The sequence below is a fragment of the Panthera pardus genome, unplaced genomic scaffold, assembly GCF_024362965.1.
Source record: "Panthera pardus isolate Hobbes unplaced genomic scaffold, ASM2436296v1 HiC_scaffold_25, whole genome shotgun sequence".
In the NCBI taxonomy this organism is placed as follows: domain Eukaryota; kingdom Metazoa; phylum Chordata; class Mammalia; order Carnivora; family Felidae; genus Panthera; species Panthera pardus.
In genome coordinates this window covers 51,102,878-51,120,512 of record NW_026526821.1, presented here as the reverse complement: position 1 = coordinate 51,120,512, position 17,635 = coordinate 51,102,878, and the positions used below count along the sequence as shown (strand labels likewise).

At 49.4% G+C, this 17,635-nt stretch overlaps 1 protein-coding gene across 1 annotated transcript in view; it reads left to right on the top strand.

The window, feature by feature from the left end:
* The first annotated feature begins 1,318 nt into the window (after positions 1-1,318).
* The window catches only part of SH3RF3 (SH3 domain containing ring finger 3), a 375,407-nt gene continuing 359,090 nt past the window's right edge, over positions 1,319-17,635 (top strand). Inside the window, exon 1 of the mRNA XM_053890489.1 lies at positions 1,319-3,149. Within this exon, the coding sequence (XP_053746464.1) occupies positions 2,577-3,149 (573 nt within the window). The 5' untranslated portion in view covers positions 1,319-2,576. The remainder of the gene's footprint in view (positions 3,150-17,635) is intronic.

The following is a 17,635-nucleotide window of genomic DNA, read 5'->3' as shown; positions in this document are numbered from 1 at the left end:
CTGTGGGTTGGGAAGTGGAGGCAGCTGGTACAAGAGAGGGAAGGAGCATGTCATCATATAGAGAAGTGTGAAGAGCAAGACACACTGTGGGCCTTCTGCAGTAAGCTGGCCTAGCTCTTAGCCTGGGGTCCTGTGAGGTGCTCCTAATTCTCAGTCTACCCTGCTCATTTAAACCTGGCTTCATTTCTATTGTTTGCTACCAAATGCACCTGGGGCATTTGAGTACAGGTGGCTCCTGCTCTCTGCAAACCCTTCTAGTGTCTGAGGGCTCCCTGTCTTGTTCCCCCTTGTGTCCTGTGTCCATGCCACCTGCTTTTGAATCAAGCATTCTGGGTCCTCTTGAAAATTCCCCTTTGTTGTTCCTGAGGGAGGGTCAAAACATGAAGGCCGTTCTGTGCACTGTGACCTGCCCTCTGGCCTCCTGGGCAGTCTGCTCCCAGGTTCCTGTTAGCCAGGTGCTCAGAGATGCTGTCCACCTCACAAAGTTTCCAGTGCTCGTGTGAATAATACATACTGAAATCCACACCACTGAGAGACATCCACAAAGCAGGTCGCAAAGTTTCTAGGAACTGGCGACCTGGTATGAGCTCAGGATACCCGGAACGGAGATGTTAAGATGTGTGGTGTTTAAAACACCACTAGGTGATGATTCTGAGACCTTTATTTTATTAATTCCACAAATATTTATTGAGCACCCACTGTGTGCCAAGAAATGCTCCAGGCACTGGGGCTATTATAATGGAAAAATATGTAGCTGATCAAAAATTTATATTCCAATGGAATGTGATCTTAGTAGGTATTAAGTTCTGGAAACACAAAAATTAACAAAATTCAGCGTCAATGGTTTCATAACTATAAACCTTATCTCCCTCGCATGTAAAATGAAATTAAAATAATTATCTCACAGGGCCCTTTAGATGATTAAATAAAATAATGCATAGACTCGTTCTTGGCATTTAAGCCTCAACAAATATTACATTCTCCCTAAAAAGTCAAAAAAGTCAAAAAAATTTCACAAACCACAGGTTAGCCTGACTGATGGGCGAGCCCTCAGCGCCTTTTCTGATGTTAGCTTCGGCAAGAACTATCTGGCTATGTGAGAGCTTCCAGCTCAGGATCCATGGTTTGTGCTGGCCCTGGGAGAGATGGGGGACACAGCGCGCTGGGAACCCAAAGCGGCCACGAGGGGGCAGCGCACTGCAGGGAATCTTCCCGGTCGACCCCAGCCCACCGCCAAACTTCCCTGCTGCTCCCGGTCCTCCGTACGTACTTCCGTTGCTCTGACGCTCCCAGAAGCCGGGGCGTCGGGAGGCAGAGCGCGAATTCCCCTTCCTCTGCGTCTCCCGAGGAGAAATTGGAGCAGGGTTCGCGAGACTGCGCCGCAGTGGGCGCGGCGCGGAGCCGGGTGCCCTGCGCGAGGGTGTGGGTCCGGCGGGCAGCGGCGCCAGCCTCGGACTAGCGACTCCGGGGAGGGCGGGTTGCCTCCGGGAGGAGTCTGAGCCGCCCCGGGGCGCCTCAGCCAACCCGAGCGCCTTCCTCTGCTGCTTGGCGGGGCGTCCCCGCACCCACACCAGCAGCTCCGGGCTTGTCACTTCTGCGCCGCCTGGAAAGGGGACCGAACCGGGAGCGCTCCGGGGAGTCGTCAAAGAGGATGCCTGGGTGTTGGCTCTGTTCCTAAGCTGCTTGCCGGCGCTGGCGAGGAAGGCAGTCGGGATAACACCGCCCAAACTTTCCTTCGCGCAGCGTCGGGAGGAAACCTCCTTCTCTGAGGTTCGCGGAGAGCCAGAAGGAAGACTCGGAGCTCCCGGAGGGGACGGGGCCGAGCCTGCGCAGGAGGGCGCGCTCGGAGTTCTTGGGAGCCCTAGACGTGCCCTAAGGGACAGGACTAGTTGTTGGCGTGCGCCCTAGTCTAAGGGAGGTCCGGCGGACGCAGCGTCTCCACTCCTGCGCCCCTCACTGACCGTGGCCTCTGCGCGCTCCCTGCGCACGTGCTCGCGGCCGGGGACGAGGAAAGTCCGGCGGAACCCGCTGGGGGCAGGGATTCGCGGGCAGGCCCAGGGCGCATGGAGGCGCCGCGGGGGCGGTGCGGCTCACCAGCTGTGCGGGGGAGCGCGCACGCTGCGCCCAGGCCTCCCCGGGGACCCGACCGGCCGCTCCCCGCACTTCCTGCCGCGGGGCTCCGGGCAGCGGGCGGTCACTCCGAGTGCAGTGCCCGCTGAGTGTCGTGCCTGGCGGTGTCCTGGATCCCCCGCGCGAGGCGGTGTGGACAAGCGGCGGGACAGGTGTAGCTCGCAGCCGCGGGCGCCGCGTTCCGAAGGACTGGGTGGGCTCGGCTGGAGGGGAGTTGGCTCCCGGGGCCCAGAACTCCGGTCTTTGCCGCGCAGGCCAGTCGGTGTGCTACTTTGTATCGCCGCGGCCGGAGCCTCGGGCCGCCAGTCGGGGTGAAGGAAGTCCTGGCGGAGCCCGGTTCCTCGGCGGCCGCCCAGGCGCGATCCTGATGCCCGCTGCCTGCGGCGGGCCCCGCTCCGGCCCCGGGACCTAGGCAGCTGCGCGCGGCCGCCGCCGGCGCCTCCCCCATGCTGCTCGGAGCGTCCTGGCTGTGCGCGTCCAAGGCGGCCGCCGCTGCTGCGCAGAGCGAGGGCGACGACGACAGGCCGGGTGAGCGGCGGCGGCGGCGGGCGGCGGCCACGGCCGCGGCGGCGGGTGAGGACATGGACGAGTCGTCGCTGCTGGACCTGCTGGAGTGCTCGGTGTGCCTGGAGCGGCTGGACACCACGGCCAAGGTGCTGCCGTGTCAGCACACCTTCTGCCGCCGCTGTCTGGAGAGCATCGTGTGCTCCCGCCACGAGCTGCGCTGCCCTGAGTGCCGCATCCTGGTCGGCTGCGGCGTGGACGAGCTGCCCGCCAACATCCTGCTGGTGCGCCTGCTGGACGGCATTCGCCAGCGGCCCCGCGCTGGTGCCAGCCCCGGCGGAAGCCCGCCCGCGCGCCCCGGCCCCGGCTCAGGGGCGACCTCCGCGCTCGCGGGTGGAGGGGGCAGCGCGGCGGGCAGCGCCCCGGGATCCCCGGTGTTTCTCTCTGCCGCGGCGGGCAGCGCCACCGCCAGCCTGCGTGAGCTGGCGACCGGCAGGAGTGCGCCCGTGGCAAAGGTGGGTATCTGCTTCGTGGTGTGGCGCCACAGTGTGGGGGGGGGGGGGGAGGGGCCCGCGTGAGTATAGAGGGCAGTGATGAAGGGCAGGGGATACAAGAGGTGGCTTCACAGTGGACTTCGCCTTGCTCTTCTTTCTCCACCTTGTTTCCCTCCAGGGACTCTGTGAGTGTAACCCTTCAAGTCCTACTTGCCAACTCTTAGACACCCCCCCCCCCCCCCATCCTTCTCCCTCCCCTCTGGACCACTTGTCCGCACCAATGGTCCATCCATCCTCTCTCTTTGGAATCCCTTTTCGCACCACCTGCACTTGCTCTGTGACGGCATGCTGTCCTAGGGAACCTTGCCACCTGTTCATAAGTGGTGACACCTCATCCTCCCCCAGGGTGGGCACACCTTCCTGTCCCCTGCTAACCTTTAGTCCCTCCAGTCCCTCTGCTGGCAGGGTCTGTCTCCCCCCCTCCCCCCCCCCCCCCCTTAACTTTGCTGGGCCCTCCCATCTCCCCAGAAACAGTCTTCTTACCCTGGACCCCCAGACTGGCCCTCTGCACACCCTCTGCGGGCCCCTAAAGTTAGTGCTTAGTGGTTCCTGTGTTCTGGCCCTGCATGCCTGTCTGGCAAGGGGGGATTGGGCAGAGGGAATTGTGTGACGGGTTGGAGGAACATCAGTTACAAACTTCAGGTAATGGGAGGGAAGTTAACCTGGAAATGGAAGACATGTTTGGCCCAGCCCTTCTTGGACTTGGTCTGTCGGAAACCCTGGTCCTCTCTTGGGCTCTTAGGCACAGTTGCATTCCCAGGTGGGACATTATTTGAGGTTTTATTTTTTTTCCGACTACATTGTACAGCATTTTTCACTGTTTCTATTTTAGTGAAAGATTTTATCTTGGGGCTTCAGTGATTTGGTTTCAGAAGCTACTTAGAAGGTGTCATTTCACACGCTCTGCTACTATTATTTTTATGGAGGCAGGAGGATAGCTATGGGATGCTGGTTTAAGTGAGAAGCAAGATATTCATGTTTTATATTTTCTTTAAATATAGAAAAATACCATTTAAAGGTAAAAAACCACATTGTTGATCTATTGCAATTATCATTCATTTTAGAAAGCACAACCTTATTTCTCTACTTTTGACCATTTAAGAAGCTGGTGGCTCATAAGTCATTGAAATAATTCTTCCAATATATATGACGCCAGGAAACTAGGAGAATTCTAACCATCTGAATTAGTACTACAACATCTTTGAGGTTAGGAATTTAAGCCCTTGGATGTTGAGCTTTAGAGGTAAATGCCATACTTTGCCAAACTGTGTTTCTCCTATGGATCAGGAAGAATGGGCATTCAAGAATAGTGAAGGAATGTTTATACCTGGGATCACTGCTGGACAGTAGTTAAGTAGTTTTTCTTTGGTTTTAATTGTGATTAAATATAGTTATGAGTGTGCTTGTTCCACATTTTCAAACTTTTCCTTCCTGTCCTTGCTGTTTTCATCTAAGGTATTATAATGAAAGGTCTATTTGCAGAATGGGCGGGTTACCCTCCTCCTCCTCAGAGAACTAAATGATTTTTGGAATGATGTTTCTAGTTAAACACTAGGACATTTTTTGATGGGCCGATATTTACAGATGTCTTCCCAACTCATTTTTATGTGAACTGTGTTTGATCAGGAGGTTAGGAGGTAACTTCTGACATTTGAAAGGCCAGAGGCAGCTCCTGGAACTCTGTGGCATTTGTAGCATTAAAAAAATTGTCAAAGAGGTTGAGCTTATAACTTTCAGCAATGACAGTAACAGGGAGTTAATTTTTTGTTGGCTGGTTTTTGGGGGTTTTGGTGGACTTTATTTATAAGAATATGTAGTAATCAGACTGATGATGGCTTTCTGAGCTTCAGGAAACTTTAGAACACCGCATCTTTCTTTTTGTTGCATTAACTGAGTGTAATCCTCACCCCTTTCTTCACAGGCCCACGTCATAAGGACTAAGTTTGGGTTTCAGGAAGAGTCTGAATGAAATCCAGTCTTATATTTTATCATTTTCAGAGAATGGAGGTGGAGATCATAGTATCTTCTGGCTTTTTACCCACTGATGTTAAAGTCAATGGGAGTCTTCTTGGGCAGCCAGAAGTCCTGCATATAGTGTTTCACTTTAAACAACCCTATACATTTGGCAGGCAAAGACTTCAGCTAAAAATTACTTCCAAGTAGGCTTTTGGTACTTTACTGTCTATTGGAATTACTTTGACTCCTCATAGCAAGGCTAAATGCTGGATGTTGCTTAAGAGATGGACACTTAGGTTATTATTCAGCAAAGACCATATATGCCTTAGTAGCAGGCTGACTGTAAATAAAAGACAGTCTTCAAGTTTCCTAGTGAGAAGCTCCTCAAACCTTTTGGGCCAACTGGGATATGTAAACATTGTAGGTATGCAGATAAACAAATGTCTGCTTAAATTGTGTATTTACATACAGTTAGACGTTGAGAATACATCACGTATAAACCGGATTGATTCTTGTTTGGTTCTCCTTGGAGTTCATGAAACAATTTTCCACATTCTTCACCTGCATCTTTTTTGTCTGGGTTTTGGTTATCAGTAGGGTCACTTGGAATCCTCTAGCCTGGTTAGCAGAACCTCCTCGCTCTGCTTACACCTGAGCCATTTGAGATGAAGCATTTAGGAATCAGGTAGTTATGCTACCCCTGGACATTTTATACCAGGTTACAAGTACCCGCTGCCTAAGGTTAGGACTCACGGTTTCTTTATTTGCCTGTTGGGAAATACTTGTTATGTGTTGCTTCTTAAAGTGATCTTTTGAGAAGTCCTGTTTTAACAGAAGTGTCCAACTACTGCAATTGCTCAATGTGTGCTAAGTTTCTTGGCCTAACTTGTTTCTGCTTTGTATTTACAGTTGTGTGAGGTGACCCCTGTAATACCCCCAGTGAGCATTCATTCAGGTGTTTCAGGGAAACGTGTTTTCCTAAAAGGGTTTTGCAGTTCCAAATTGAGTAATTTAAAGAGTACTTTTTCATATGCTTTCATAAGAACCCAAATGTGAGACAATTACAATTTTTTGAGTGATTTCTTTTTGGGGGGACCCCCTTGCCTTATATTTGGGCACACACAGAATTTACTGTGGACCTATACTGTGCCAATCACCATTCCAGGTGAACCAGACCAGAATGGGCTCCCCCTTCTCTCTTTTTTTTTTGATGGGGGAAAGGGAAAGGGAAAGGAGAGGGAGAGAGAGAGGATCTTAAGCATGCTCCATGCCCAGTGGGCGGAACCTGATGTGGGGCTTGTTGTAGGGCTCTACTGTGGGGCTTGATCTCATGACTATGAGATCATGACTTGAACAGAAATCAAGAGTCAGTTGCTTAACCGACTGAGCCACCCAGGTGCCCTGAGCATGGGCTCTTTTTACAGAGCTGACATGAAGGGATTAGAAACCAGTCTGCCCTCTGCTCTCAGGAGGGTCCTGAGGGCACTGGATCAGTATTGAGCACAACTCTATGAAGGTGAAGAGGAAGAGCATTTTCACAAATTAGAGAACTGTAGAAAATTTGGGTAATGCTTTTGATGATATAAAACATAGGCGTTAGGAGCTGATTTGTCTGTATTGTATATCTTGAAGTACTTCGGGATATGTTTAAATTGGAATTCTGTATCTCTCAGCCAGTGTGACTGAGACCCTGTAGTGGGAAAAGCCTAATAAACTGGAGAATCATACAAGTGATATCTATTAAACATTTTATTTTAAAAACATATATATGTGTTCATCATTTTTTGGATGCAGGGCTAAGGACTTGTCTTTGAGTTCTGAGATGACTTAAACCATAGCCACAGTTTACTTTTTGTTATTTTCAAATGGAGAACAAAGAGACTTTCTAAGAATTCTGAGTGGAGCACCTTCTAGATTTTAAGTAATTCCCACTTAATGTTGTATGGTTTAGTTTACGCCCAATTTGACGATTTTAAAGTGGTCCGTCTTTGGTGAGTGTTTCCGAGTCACTGTGTTTTTCCAAGCAGTGACTTCCTTTGTGCAAAACGTCTTTTGTTTGTATAACATTTTGTTATCAGTACACTTGCATAAACATGGTTAGGACTCAAGACCATGAATTCCAGGTAAGCACAAACCTCCCTGGGCAAGAGTGAGGGCCTGGACCAGCAGGGGGCCAAGCTGAGCCTTCCAAGGAGTTGGGTGCCTTTGGCCGTCCTATGGAGGAGATGGGGAGTTAACCAGTCCAGCTGGTCAGCTCTCTGGAGGCCAATTCAGAGAGTGTCTGTGGTATCTGGAAGCAAGTCAGCGTGTTCTTTAGTCGTTAACATTTGGGCAGCTTATGCTTGAGATTTTCTATTTGAACAATTACTGAGTGCCTACCATGTGCTGGGCACTTTGGCATATGTCATTTATAGAAAGTTCTCCATAATCCTGTGAGGTGTGGTGGGTGGCATAATTAACCAAGAGGGATTGATATATGGGCAAAATGGCCAAGTCAGAGAGCCAGGAAGTGTTGGATTCAGGGTACGTTCTCAGGCTCCATTCCTTTCTGTTCTGCTCGGCTGTATCATTGGGCTTTTGTTGTTTGGTCTTGGAAGTAATAAGGATTCCAGAGGAAAAGTCTCAGTGCCTGGAGGCCCTCACAAAAAAGCCAGACAGCTCACAGGACAGCAGACAAGAGGTTGACTTGTGGTCCCCGTGGTGACAAGTACAGACACCAGCCTTTGGAGACATGACAGATGAGTCACAGTGAAGTCCTTTTCGGGCCTGTTTTCAGCAGGCTGCTGGGTGTGGAAACAGCACCCCTGAGACTTACAGCAGTGTTGTGTTTCAGTTTGTGGCCAGTTAGTGAATATTCTAAAGTTACCATTCATTGAGTACCTGCTGTGTGCCAGGCGTTCACTGAGTGTCTGCATTCCTGGGGTTGAGTCAGGCGATTGAAGTGCATCTCACCTGTTCTGTACTAGAGCTCGGCGAGGTAGCCAGTTACAGAGATGGGGAAGCAGAAGTGCCAAGATTTCCTTGCTCAGAGACACACAGTGAATGGGAGCATACTAGAAAGGTGAGCTTTGGACTGACGGGCTAACCGTCATGGTTAGAGGAGTCCTCTGGCTCTGTAACAGGCCCAGTTAATTAGAGACCATGGTCTCAAACTTAAGTAACACTCACTTCTTAGATCCATCTGCTGCCTAGCTGCAAATGCTCTTCCAGTTTGAGGCTGTCATCTTATAAACCCAGGCTCTGGGTCTTATGGGCAGTTAGCAGGAACTGTGCAGAGTGGTGTGTGGTCCTGAGGAAAGAACATCATATCAGAACATCACAGACAGCCCTATATAAATGACATAAACAGTAAATCTGGAATCTGAGTGGTTTGTAATGGCCATCTGGGTGGCTCTGTTCTCTCCTTAGGGATGCAGAATCATCCATCCTTCTGCTCTGCCGCCATGTTGGTCCCATCCCAGCACTTTCCCCTCTCTGCAAACTGGGTCTCAAGATAGTTGCAATGGCCTCAGGCATCATATCCTCATGACAAGACTTAGTAACATAAAGGAGGGTTTCTTCCCCTTATGTTTGCTCTAGACCACTCTCACACACTTCCAGCATTGCATCCCGGGCTGGTGCCTTGGTCAGCCACAGCTCAGCCAGGAGCATGGCACACAGGATCAGCTTCCCCTCCTGGGACTGAGGCCCACTGCATTCCCTGTGCATGTGGCTGCAGACAGGGCAGATCCCTGGGCTTCATGGAGTCCTGTGAGGAAGAAGGACAGGGGTAGAGCACAGGGGTGGGGAGCCCTGGCACAGGTGGATTTATCCTGCGTTCCTCACTTTCTCACCATGTGCCTCTGGGCAAAGGTTTAGCTTTTCTGAGCCTTCTTATTACTGAGAGGATCCTGTCTGCTTTATCAGATAAATAAGATGATGTGCCTGCAGTGCCTAGCACACATAATTGGCTGTCATTTCAGTGCCTGCTACTGATACAAAAACCTTAAACTTATGTATCACCAATGAGGCACACTTCACAAGGCCCACTTCCTGCTAATAGATTCTTTTTATATGGTATCCTAAGTGTGTGTGTGTGTGTGTGTGTGTGTTTGTGTGTGTGTGTGTGTGTCTGATATGATGCTATGCCTTCAGATTCAAAGTTGGCCTGTCACCGTGACTGGATTGTTGAGCATTGGTGGGCGTCTAAGCCAAGTGCTTGAATCTGTTTGTTTCACCTTTTAAATTGCTTCTAAGTTTTATCTTTGTTATCACAGGTAGTGTTCCTGATCCTTACAAGCTTCATTAAAGTGAAAAGAAGAAAAAACCCAAACTATAATCTGTTTTAGGAAAGGTGGCAGGGGAGAATAATCCCACCCAGTTGCAGATATAGCTGGTTGGCAGGCTCTCCTGAAAACCGAGCACACCTCCTTAATCTGTAGGACACAATAGCTTGTCTACAACTGCCTGGAATTAGGCTGCTCGGTGCGGTTGAGCTGAGCAGAATTATATCCAATTGTTCCTTCGTTCCGGCTGTTGAGAGCCTGCTTGCTTGCCGGAGCATGACGAAATCGGGTCTCAATTATGCACTTGTTTCAAGTGTGTATTTCAGTTCAATCTGTATTTAATCTCGATTTTTTGCAGTTAACACGCTCTTTTTAGAGGTACCTTTCTGAAAGAAAACATCGGCAAGATTTAGTTAGGGGGAAATGCTCTCTATAGCACCAGTCTTCAGAGGCCAAGGTCAGTTTTTATCAGATTTGCCTTGCTCGGAAGATCTTCGTATTTGATGAATTAGAAATGCATGCTCGATGGGTATCCTATTGGAATTCTAATTAACCTTAAAAGAATAAGGTGTCAAGCTGAAGGTGTTGGCAATGGTGAATGGTTTAAACATTGTGCTAGCACGCTACCGTGTGGGGCTCCCTTTTCCCACTGAGTGGAACTTAGAATAAAAAAGCATATAAAGTAGTAGCACAATTTGGATTCTGCTCACAGATGGCTGCCTTTTTGGGCCCTTGATGGCTTATGGGTATTTAGAGATGCAGTTGCCCTTTGGGAGACCTGAAAGAGCATCTGAGAGGAGTTGCTTTGGTGGGTTGTTTCGCTCCTCTGGCACACATGTTTACGTTGTTAACGGATACGATGGTTATCTGCAAACAGGAAGATATTATGATATTTGCATTTCTGCTTAATGGAATGTGTGCGTAATGCTCATGTGAATTTATATGAGTTTAAATGAATTAGGATTTGCTACAGGAATTCAGGTCAATAGAAGTGGTGAGAGATTTTAAGAACACACTGGCACCAGGAGCAGATGTAACTGTTCTGGAGCCCAGAGCTTGTTCTCAACAGTGCTCAGATGGAAGGAGGCCTCCAGCGGCACTGGGGGTTCGTGGCAAGGCTGTCACAGTAGTTCAAGAAATAGGAGAATGTGCATTCTCTCCCCCATTACTGAACACTTTTTTGAGCACCTACTATGTACCAGGCACTACAGTAATACTTGGGGTAAAAAACTGTATTGATGGTCAGAAAGTTGCACAGAATTTGCTTTCATCTCACCAGCAAATGGAACACCAAGCTCATTTTCAAAACAGCACAGGAACCTTGGCACCAACAGCTACTGTGCCTTCTTAGATGGATAAACCCCCAAGACTGCAGCACCACCTTATCCCTAATGGTTGAGAAATTTCTAAGAAATATTTACTGTTTATGGATAAACCATTGGATTCCTTAACTCTTTATAATTGTACTTTGAATTCTGCATAACTGAAAAACCACACCTATTTCCCCTTCCCAAGAGTGGCAAAAGGTAACTAAAGCCAGATGTGTTTGTGCGAGATGAAGTGTGCAGGGCATCAAGAATGGCACAGGCACACAGCCTTTGCTAAGTCACATCACCTTAAAACAGATAACTAGTGAGACTCCCTTTATTTACTAACTTCATGATGCCTGTGGGTTAATTTTGTCACTAGCAGTGATTGTATGGACCAAGTTTGTAGTCTACAGATGTGCAGAATGAAAGGTAGATGCTTCCAAAGAAGAGACAGCTCTTCTTTTGCTGAGAAGCAGTGGCCTTGTGCCTTCTGTGGCTGCATTTTGTATTTTATGGTTCTTATAGATTTGGAAATTTATCTGGAGTTGCCATCTGACAAATTAAGCTTTGGCGTATGCTCTGTGAAGCAGTTTTCCTGGAGTTAACATCTCGAATGAGGTGACAGAGCTTGGATTCTGAGGAGGACTTGTACCCCTGTGGTCGGACCTTACCAGGGGGGACACAACTTCAGATATCAGTAGGCTGTTTGACAGTGGATTGAAACTCTTCAGTTTTGTACGGAGCCCTTCACCAGAGACAGCGGGCCCCTTCCTGGACACGTGACCCTGGAGCTGATGAGGGGCTAGGCAGCAGGGGCAGCACCATCCGTGTTGGATGTATGTGATGTGCATTCATGGGCTGATGGAAGCTGTTTGTTTCAAATACGGTGGCTCCGAAGAAACAGAGTACTTTATTGACCAGAGGTAGTGACCCATACAATGTTAAAACTCAGATGACAAGGCAGAGGTAAAGAGTACAGGCTGGAGGAAGGCTTTCCATTTAAAGCCGGGCCAGGCCTCCCCACTGCTGCCCTTCCAGTACAGTGTCCTCTCTAAGGGCCCCGAGCCAATGTGCGTGATGCATGATGCTCTGTCCCGGCATCAGCCACTGCTGCCTATTTCAATTTGTTCCTTGTGAACCACTGTTCTGTTCAAGGTCCTTTTCCATACTGACGTTCTTCCATTTTCCACAAATTTCAGCAGTTTCTTGCAAATTAAAAAATTTGTCTTAATTTAAATGTTGTGGGACATAGAATTTTGTTTATTGTTCCAGAAAAAGGCATATGCACTGTACATGGGGTTAATAGCCTGTCCGTGAAGTGTGGTTGGTATTAATTGTAGCATTTTCTCTGTGTCTCCAAGCTAATCAGTGAATCAGATTTGACCACCCAGTGCCTATAGTCTGGCCCCTGGTGTACCAGTTTCCCACCTAATGCCTTATTTGTTGTAACAACCTCATGGGCTTAGAAACCTTTTCTTACATAACTCTGAGCTGTCTATCTGAGGTTTTTTACAAACTGAACAACCCCTAAAATAGCCCTGACAGCCAGGCCCTCTGTGGGTGGTCCTGGGGGCCAAGGGGACTTCAAATGCCCCCTGCCCAGAGGAAACTGGGGAATCGGGTGGCTTCTGGGTTGGTGTGGGCAGCTTACATGTCCATATGGTAGGGATTGCTGTATGCGAGGTGGTGATCCAGGTCTCAGACAACTTCATCCGGGTGAAAAGCTGTCCATCAGCAATCCAACCTACTGAAGCCCAAACCTCTGCACACCCTATCTTTTGTCTCTTCCATATATTTTCTGATTCCATTTTTATTTCCTCAAGCTGTTTTCAGTGTTCTTTCTTCACTGTTCCTTTCTGTGGGCTGCGTGTTTTCCTGACAATTACTGCTTTGTTGGCCCTTTAAAGTTTGGATCATCTGGCTTCCCAGAGGCAACAGTTAGTCATGGTGTCTCTGTTCCTCTTCCTCTGGCTTTGTTAGTGATTAACAGGTTCTCCTCAACACTGAAATGGCTCAAAGGTGGGACATGAATGCCTTGCAGCCTTTGGCACTTGCCTTCCTTCCTGAATGCTTGGGACCAGACGTGGATCTGATCCTCGGGCTGCAGAGATCACCAGTGTGCATCCTGGCAGGTTCTTTACAGGTGCATACAGAAACCTGCTGTGGATTTAGGGTGCTGGTCCCAGGAACATTTGGGGATGTCCGTGCATCTTAGGAGGAGGGTTAGGCTTCTAAGTCAGCATCTCTCCAGAGACAGCAAAATGCTCATTTGCTCAGCTCTGGGGAATGGGACTCCTGAAAGCATCCGTGGGAGGTCAGACCTGGAGAGAGAGAGAGGAGAGTTCACAGGGGCCATGCAGGCCGAGAGGAGACATCCAGAGCAGTTGTTGCAGCTCAGCAAGGTAGGAGCTCCTCTTCTTCTGTGCCTTCTGTGTCTCCGGGCCACTATGGCTTTCAGGTGTGCTCATGCTGAGGACAAGGGTGTCCTGTTCTGTGTAGGGTTGGTGCCTGGGAACGAGGACACCTTCTTTTTGATTGCTTCACCATCACATGGTGTTCGGTTGGCAGCAGTTTTGCCTCTGGATGAACAGACACATTTTGGTGTCCACAGTGGGGAATGTTCCTGGCCATGCTCTGTGGGACACACCCAACGAGGTCATGCCACCCTGAGAGGTGGCCTCATGTAGCGGGCTGGAAGCTTCTCTCTTTGAGACTCCCAAAGTAGCACGCACATACCTTCCCTGCTTTTACCTGGAAAAGCCACATGGGGAACTTTCTCTGCCTTGTCACCTCTGCCTCCTGGGCCCTGCTAGGTCTTTCTTGAGTTCCTGGGGTTTCTCAGATGTGTTCCCTAAGGGCACCTCTGGTGTCTTGCTCTGGCCTCCTATAGGGTCCCCACCCCACTGCTGCCTCGTGGGAAAGCTGCTGCTTGCTAGGTGGTATATTCCAGCCCACTGTGCTGAATTGCCAGCCTGTTCCAAGTCCCCTCTGGGTGGACTCTTGTACCTTCAGACTCGGTAACCTGTGTATCCCTATTTCTTTGCTAGCTGCCCCCTTCCCTTCCACACCCTTCCTGCTGTGTGCTTTCCAACGACAGGTGTTTATCTGAGGTCTTGTGTTATCTTCTTAAAAACTTACATGAATGTTATTCTAGAATATGCTTCCTCTGATTTTCATATAAAACCATGGAGTTTTCTCCTCAGGCTTAGAATCAAATGGGTTTCCTGTGACCTTTACAGCCCTGGCCCACCCCAGCTGGCTCCATGGGTTCTGCAGCTCGTCAGACACAGCTGTGGGGGGCTGGATGCCACTGAGCAGAGTGGAGTGTACTGGCTTACCACAGCAGGAGAGGGCTGCCGCACAAAGGGCTTCTCTGAAGATGAGTAGGCAGTCTCTCCCATCACCTGACTGACAGTGGTGTCCCCTGAAGGAGGGTTTAGATGTGACTTTTGTTGTGGGCTTGTCCCATTTTCAGAAGCCCTCCTTCCTTTTGTGTGTGAAGAGCTGTCTTTGTCCTCGTTACACCACATGGAGCGTGGCCTTCATTCTGGAGTGTGGTCTGGCTACAGTTTATTTTCCAATAGTTGGTGTTTGGCCTTACCTGAGAAGTAATCGTGGATCGTTGCTGAGTGAAGGACATGCCGTGGCTTGTCAGCAACTGTGAGGGAAAGGTGGCTGTCATTTGGGAATGTTTTCACTTTATAGATGTAAGTGGGAAATCTTCTGTCAGGTTGAGGAATTTTCAAGCGTGTCTGTTTTCAAGGTGACAATTGTCATGTTGTCAGATACAGCAAGGAGGTGTTACAATGGAGTGTCGAGGACTCAGAGGTGGCATCCTGGCTGGTGGAGGATGGCCTGGTATGGCAGAGCAGGAGAAAGTGCCACAGGAGTGGTCATGTTCTTGGTGGGGACACAGGGGTGGGGGGGGCACACCATGATGGCTGCAGGATGTCCCAGGCAGTGCTTGGTGGTGATGTTGATGTTTATTTTAGTGATTCCTTCTATGACGTCAAGGTGTCCACTAAAAACAAATGGGCAGTTAGAAGGAGTCTTATTTGGAAACAAATTTAAATCAAAAGTGAGTCAACTTAAAGAACCTCATTAAGTAAATATTGTGACAATGAGGCATGGATGACTGTAGTTTGGATAAAAACTGCCTCAAGTCACAGAATAAGCAGACTTTGTTTTCCTGGAGCATCTTGATGTTTACCTTTTCCACCCCTAGTTTTCTCTGAGTCTCTGGGGCCCGGGCAGCAGATTTATAAGATGGAGAAGGTTGGGTGAGGTGAATATGGGAGACAGGGACCGCATTTGATGCTTGGAAGCCAACTTTTGGAAAGATAGTTTAAAATTGTTTTTCAACTCAAATAGCAAGTGTGACCAGCTTAGTCTTTGGGGTTTATTTTGGGCTGAAATATAAATGGGGCAGGGAGGGTTAAGAGTGCCATGTGTCCCTGGGATCCTCATGCTTGCTGAGCTGGGGGTCCAAGCTGGGCCATCTTTATGCCCATCTGCTGCGTGTGGCACCTACCTGGCACAGAGTCCTCTCCATGCCCATTTGAACCACTCAGGCACCACACTGGTACCCAAATTTGGCAAAGTGTGACCATAGGAGAAAGTGACACAGGATTCAGAACCAAGAGATACGCAGGGTAAAGGAAATGGTCAAAATAGGCTCTCCTACCATCCTTATTCCTGGAGCTGCAGGGCTCACCTCAGGGCAGACAGCTCTCTGCACTCTGGTTCTCAGTCTCAGACTCACAGGTCACACTCTGGGTTCATGGCAGGACTGTCTGAGTAAGCTCATGATGGATGCTGAGCCCAGAGGGCCTGACCTAGTATTGTTGTCTTATAGGGGTTGGGATCCTTTTTGATTTGCCTTAATCAGCTCTGTCTGGGTCACCAAGTTTTGTCATTACTTTCTCAGAAGGCACAGTTAACTTCATTTCTGCTTCTCAGAGGGCACCAAACCCAGCTCCTCTTACACTGGGCCAGCTCCCTTGTGGCCATACTCCCTGCTGCTGCTCTTGCCAGTCTGCTTGTGCCTGTGGCTGAAATAACTATCCCTACATGCTGTTTTGTCATCATAGGTCCCTTGACTCTTCCTTGGGGCCAGGTTCTAGGTCCTGTGGTCTTATTTCTGCCTGACCCACAGCTCCATGGCCCTGTAGCCCATGCCTGCTCTCTCATCTGTGCACAGCCAGGTCTCTTCTCCCATTTTCTCTGTGCTTACACAAGACTCAGCACCTTCTTTGTCATTGATTGAAGGTAGTCCATCCCTGAAGGACCGACACCCCTTCCTCCATCCTTCTCCTTTGGACACTATGGAGAAGCCTGTCATCACATTGTCCGTGTATGCTTCCTTATGTGTCTTCTCCCTACCATGATGTTCTGGGGGCTGTCCTATGCTACTCCTCTTCATCTCCCTGGTGCTGACCACACGTTACTGAGGGACCCTTTGCACTTCTCCAAGCCACATTTTTCTATGTTCTCATTGCATGTCCAGAGCTCTTCTAGAATTTATTCTCTGGTTATTTTTTAGGTCTTGAGTTTTTTCACCCATGCAGGTGTTCATCAGGGTTCATCATAATTTGATCAGGGTCAGGACCACATCTTGCATTGAGTCTGAACCCCCTGTGTAGGAGCGGGACTTCAGTAGTGGTCTTGGTGTTGGGTCGTTGGTTCTTGTGTGGTACTAGATGGCAATGCTTCTGAAAGAAAAGCCATGAAAGAATAGAGGAGCTGTGGAGGGCTGCATAGGGCCATGGGCAGGCCTGGAGCCTTGGGACCCAGGTGTCTGGACTCGTTCTCCTCCCCACATATCTTAGCAGCATGCTGGTGAACCAGCGATTGGGCATGTGATATGACCCATGTGCTGCAGGGTCCTCATCTGTATGGTGGGGACCAAGAAGAGCATCTAGCACCTCGAAGGACTGTAAGCTGAATGAGTTCATACCTGAAACATTTGAAGACAAGGACTAGCGGTATGGTAGGAATTTAATAAATGTGGGCTGTCATTACTATTAGTATTCTTGAGCTTTGAGTTTTCATAATAAAAAGTGATAGAATGGATGAATCCCCAACAAAGTTGGGCTGGGACCCTAAGGAAGGACATGGGGGGCATGGGTTGGGGGACACTGCAGAGTCTACATTTGTGTCTCTTTTCTGCAATCCTTTCTTTCCAAAATTTTAGATAACCCTTTTGTCTAGTTCTGGATTATCCACCAGTGTCAGACATTTTAGGGTGTTCAAGGTAAAGTAGTGTTCTTGTTAGCTGCCATTTCTCACATTCCCACCACCACCACCACCTGGATGCTCCCACAGCCACCAGCCCCTGGGAAGGGGGATCCAGAGGCCATGCTCATGCAGAGGAGTTGGTGGCTGCAGGGCAGAAGATGGGTCCTGCTGTGTGCTTAGCCTCTGACGTCTGTCTGCCCTGGACAAGCCATGCATGTCTCCATAGGAGCTTCACTGTGGCCTTTTGAGGGTCACACGTTGGCTGGTAGCCTTTCTAAGTGAGTAGGAGACCCAGCATTTCCCTCCCTGTCTCTCAGGAGGTCTTGGGGGGCTGTGTCTTCTCTCAAGCCTTCTATGGCTCAGGGCCTCTGCTGCCACAGAATTAATTCACTTCCCACGGTCCTGCTGGATGCTCTGTGGAGAATCTCCCGAAAGGCATTGACCCAAGGGTTTATTGAGGATAATGGGCACTGAGAGGCTTCATGAAACCTCACTGCCAGCCCCATCATGCAGAGCAGCCTTCTGTGTTTACAGTCCTTGATGCCACCATCCTCCCTGTCAGAGCTTCCCTGATCCCTCTGCCATCCTCCGTGTTCCAGAGAGCCCTCTGCCCTGCCTGCTCCCCACCTTCCCCTCCAGTCTCAATGACCTGTTAGTAAGCCCTGCTAGTGGTTAATGC